The sequence below is a fragment of the Limulus polyphemus genome, unplaced genomic scaffold (genome assembly GCF_000517525.1).
Source record: "Limulus polyphemus unplaced genomic scaffold, Limulus_polyphemus-2.1.2 Scaffold4645, whole genome shotgun sequence".
Classification (NCBI taxonomy): Eukaryota; Metazoa; Arthropoda; class Merostomata; order Xiphosura; family Limulidae; genus Limulus; species Limulus polyphemus.
In genome coordinates, this window is record NW_013670255.1 from 12,766 (window position 1) to 17,163 (window position 4,398).

General features: G+C 32.6%; 1 protein-coding gene and 1 long non-coding RNA gene across 2 annotated transcripts in view; one reads left to right on the forward strand and one right to left on the reverse strand.

Moving 5' to 3' along the window:
* Positions 1–771: 771 nt before the first annotated feature.
* Positions 772–4,398, forward strand: part of LOC111088885 — a 26,564-nt gene continuing 22,937 nt past the window's right edge. The window contains exon 1 of the long non-coding RNA XR_002613267.1: positions 772–902. This is a non-coding gene — a long non-coding RNA (uncharacterized LOC111088885). The remainder of the gene's footprint in view (positions 903–4,398) is intronic.
* Positions 2,858–4,398, reverse strand: part of LOC106471476 (RNMT-activating mini protein-like) — a 10,626-nt gene continuing 9,085 nt past the window's right edge. The window contains exon 2 of the mRNA XM_013932077.2: positions 2,858–3,236. Coding sequence (XP_013787531.1) covers positions 3,029–3,236 — 208 coding nt within the window. The 3' untranslated portion in view covers positions 2,858–3,028. The remainder of the gene's footprint in view (positions 3,237–4,398) is intronic.

The window sequence follows — 4,398 nt, forward strand, 5'->3', positions numbered from 1 at the left end:
CCTTCATCTATATCATTGGTGTAAATCAAAAAGAGCAAAGGTCCTAAGACTGAACCCTGAGGTACCCCACTTATGACATTAATCCAGTTTGACTGAACTCCATTTGTAACAACCCTCTGCTTTCTTCCGTTGCCCCCCCCCCCCAGTGGCATAGCGGTATGTCTGCGGACTTACAATGCTAGAAATCGGGTTTCGATACCCATGGTGGGCAGAGCACAAATAGCACATTACGTAGCTTTGTGCTTAACTTCAACAAACAAACAAACTTTCTTCCATCAAGCCACTCTACTATTCAATTTGCTAACTTATCTCCCACACCTATAGAGAGAGATTTTTTACTAGCCTTTTATGTGGCACCTTGTCAAATGCTTTCTGAAAAATCCAGATACACCAAATCTACACCCTTACCCTCATCTACATAAGTAGTAACCTTTTCAAAGAATGTTAAAAGACTTATAAGGCAAAATTTAACATTAGTTGAATTGATTTGAATTAAGTTTGATTTAATAGGCTACGTGCATTATACTCAACTTAAGTTTCTGTGAGTTGCTACAAGATAAATGCTTTGTCTAAATTTTCCCACGTGTAAAGTAATAGAATTGTATTCTCTAGCCATCTATAAAGTAAAAATTGTGCTGATAGACATCTATAAAGTAAAAATTGTGCTGATAGACATCTATAAAGTAAAAATTGTGCTGATTTTGCCTGTGTTTTATAATTTTGAAATAACATAATGGAAGTTTGAATGTATATGATTTTTTTTTCTTATTCTAGTTATTGGTCCGTGTGAAAGGAACAGTAACAGACACGATATCCAGATTAATTTATAGTCTTCACTATATGAACTGTGACATGTGAGGTTGTTCTTTGTAAGATTTGTATCATGGATGTGGTGAGTTATAGTAAATATACATCACTTAGTTTCATGTATGTTTAACTGATCAACTTCAAATCAGGGCAAAGGAAAAGGTATACAGTTTAACATAGTATTTACTTAGGGCAAATAGGATTTTAGGTTGTATCTATAGAAATATTGAATACAATTCTAAGAGGTTATACTTTCATTGTACAGGTCACTGGTTAGGCCACATTTGGAATAGTGTGTTTAGTCTTGGGCTCCTTACCTTAGGAAAGATATTGAGTTCTTGGAAAGGGTTCAGAGAAGGGTTACCAGAATGTTGCCTGGGATGGAGGGGTTGTCATATGACGAGAGGCTGAAATCTCTCAAATTGTTTTCTCTTGGAATAAAAGAAGAGTTAGGGGGATCTGATTGAGTTGTTTAAGATTGTAAAGGGAATTGATAGTGTTGATGTATCATCTTTTTTATATTTAACAATGAGAATAGTAGGACTAAGGTACACAAATATAAATTTTGGCAAGGTAGGAGTCATCTTCAGTTAAAGACATTTTCATTTTTCTAACAGGGTGGTTGGCCTTTCAAATGAGTTGCCTTCAGATGTAGTAAATTTAAGTGAGTTTAAGAGAAAGCTTGATAAGTATATGAATGATAAGGGCTTTAAGCATTTTTTTAAATATATTTATCAATAGTATTAGTTTAATTTAAAAGATGGAACAGCCAAGATGGACAAATAGGTCCTATGTTGTTCCAAAACGTTATGTTAATACTGTTGTAAGCCTACTCTGTGACGATATCAATGGACATTTAAGGTCATCTCTTTTGGAAATATGATTAATATGCATCATAGTTTCATAATATAAATGGCAACAGTATAGACATGAACAACTGATACATTTTATCCAAAGATCACCAAAATCGTTCCTAAAGAGCTACAAGTTATAGGCATAAATGTACCAATTCCATCCATATAGAATTGTGCTACAGAAGATAAAAATCCAACCACAGGTTTGAGATGCATGGTGAGGACTTTGCACAAGTAAGTCACTACATCTCTGAAGGGTCTAATGAGCTAAAATAAAAGCTCACTCTATTTAAGGTAGTACCACTTCCAAGGTCATCCTTTACAATTATGAGTAGCCAAAGAACAGCAACCAGTATTGACAGTGAAGCTGCCATAGACATTTTTCAAATTTGGCCACAACTATTTATTGTTCGCTACTATTCTGTAATACTGTTAGAAATGTTACTTGTGCATTTATGCATGTAACTACTGTCACTGTGGAGAGATGTTGGTTATTACGGTTTAATATTTTTCAATACTTATTGGCTACACCTTTGCAATTAATATTTTTGGTTTATGACGTACATCAACAAAAGTTTCAGAGGACAAGACATTGGATTCTCTCAATGATCATATTACCAGTAAGCACTAAATACTTATTTCCATTAATTATTTTCTTATATCTCTATTTCTAAGGTATTTGCCTGTAAATGGTCTTCCCAACAACTCATATAAGTATTCTCTTTCTGTATACATATTTTAATCCAAACTCTGAAGAAATTTCCAAAAGAGCATACATTAAGAATGTTTCACAAGCTGCTCCTAACACTAGCCTAAGCATGTTTACATAAAATTAATGTTGTACTGGTCAAGTATTTATTAAGTACACAGGTATGTGAGGCAAAGACGAAAATGTCGCTTATAAATGAGAAATGTATTTTTCCTTACTCATTATTAAATGAGGTAATTCCAATAAGAAGCACATACACTTGTGAAAGTTAAAGTTATTCAAATAAATATTTGGAAAGTGTAAACATTTAACAGTAATATGTCTCAAACAAGCTGCGTATAAAGCTAACTAGTTTTTCACTCATAACTGTAAACAATTAACTGTCGAAAAAATTTGTCTTTGTATACTTATAATTCTGATCTAAAGCTCCAAAGTATGAATAAATATCAATCTCTAATTTTCAAGTCAGGAGCATAAACAAATGTACTTTACTGTATTCCAAAACTGACAATTTATTTGTTGAAAGATGTTTGTAATACATGAAAGTATTTACAAAATGTGTGTGAAACTTTATTGAATGGTAGTTTGAAATCATTTGAAACACATTACAGTGTATCTTCTAAGCTGTTAGACCATTGCATACATTTACAGTTGTATTTTACCACCTTCTATCCCTTCTCCTGTTATCATATCTGTTCCAATCTTCCGAGTCTCTGAATCTTCTGCCACGTGGTTCTCGGCTTCTGTAATCGTCTCTCCTTCCTTCTCGTGGATTTCTTGAACCTGAATAACTTTGCTCTCGGTTCCTGTAATGGTTTCTTTCACCTTCTCTCCACCTGTTCCTACCGTGATACCGATCTTGGTACCTACAAGGATAAGTTTACTTTGTTTTACAAACAAGTACATGTATAAAAGTTACCTTCAGTAAATGACTTCTGCTATATAATACCTTTTATGCAAATAAATCTGCAAATAAACCAGCAGATGAATAAGAGTGTATGTGTGGCTCCTTTTGGTACTGTTTAGTTTTAGAATACATCTCTGTTTTGTTTGATTAATATCATATTGTAGCATTAGAACAACTTGGAATGTTTGTCATGTAATCTACTGGCACCACTGAAAAGCATATAATAAAAACTGTACCAGTCATCAGATGATTACCACATCATCACTTCAACTTAGAGAAATTCAAACTCTTCAAAATACACTCAGCAAAAAAGATAATCAAAATACTTCTTACCCATACAAATGCTTCAAGCCTTTAGTTTCTACAAAATGGCTTAAAACCATGGAGATATATAAGCATTATTTTTTTGCATTGCAAGTAATTTTGACAGCACTTCCTAAGAAAGGTTTTGACTTAACCAACCTCCAGTTTAATAAACAATTAATGAGGGTAGTAGAATTACAGTTAGCATCCCTTAAGAACACAGTACAGTTTTTACTGTCATGTCTGAATTCAGATTTATTCTTACTAATACATGCAAATATTGTTAGTAACTTAACATCTGTCATTATTCTGTTGTACTACACTTGTTCAGTATTTATATTTAAAAGAGTTTTGTTTGTTGTTATGTACAATACTACACTATGGTCTATCTCAACTGTGCCAACCACAGGTATTGAAACCTGGTTCTTTAGCATTATAAACCTTCAGAATTGCTGCTGAGCCACTATCAGTTAGTAAGAAAAGAGTATAAAATGTTACTAAAAACTGGGACATCCAGCTTTAGAACACAAATACTAAATAAACTGATACCTTGTTAAAAATAGTTGTTCATTTCAGTATGTGATAGATAATATAATTCAGTGAAAACAAATTCCTACAAAATCAGACAGTACATTTAATATTTAGTAACAAATTTCAATAATATTAGATGTTCTCTTTATATTGATTATAATAATTCATAAGATGGAAATCAGAATGTTACAAGAACTATTAAAAACAAGCATGCATATACTAAAAAATCATAAATTAGCAAAGTTTCAGAATTTTCTTCTAACTCCAGCATCAGCATAAAAAAATGT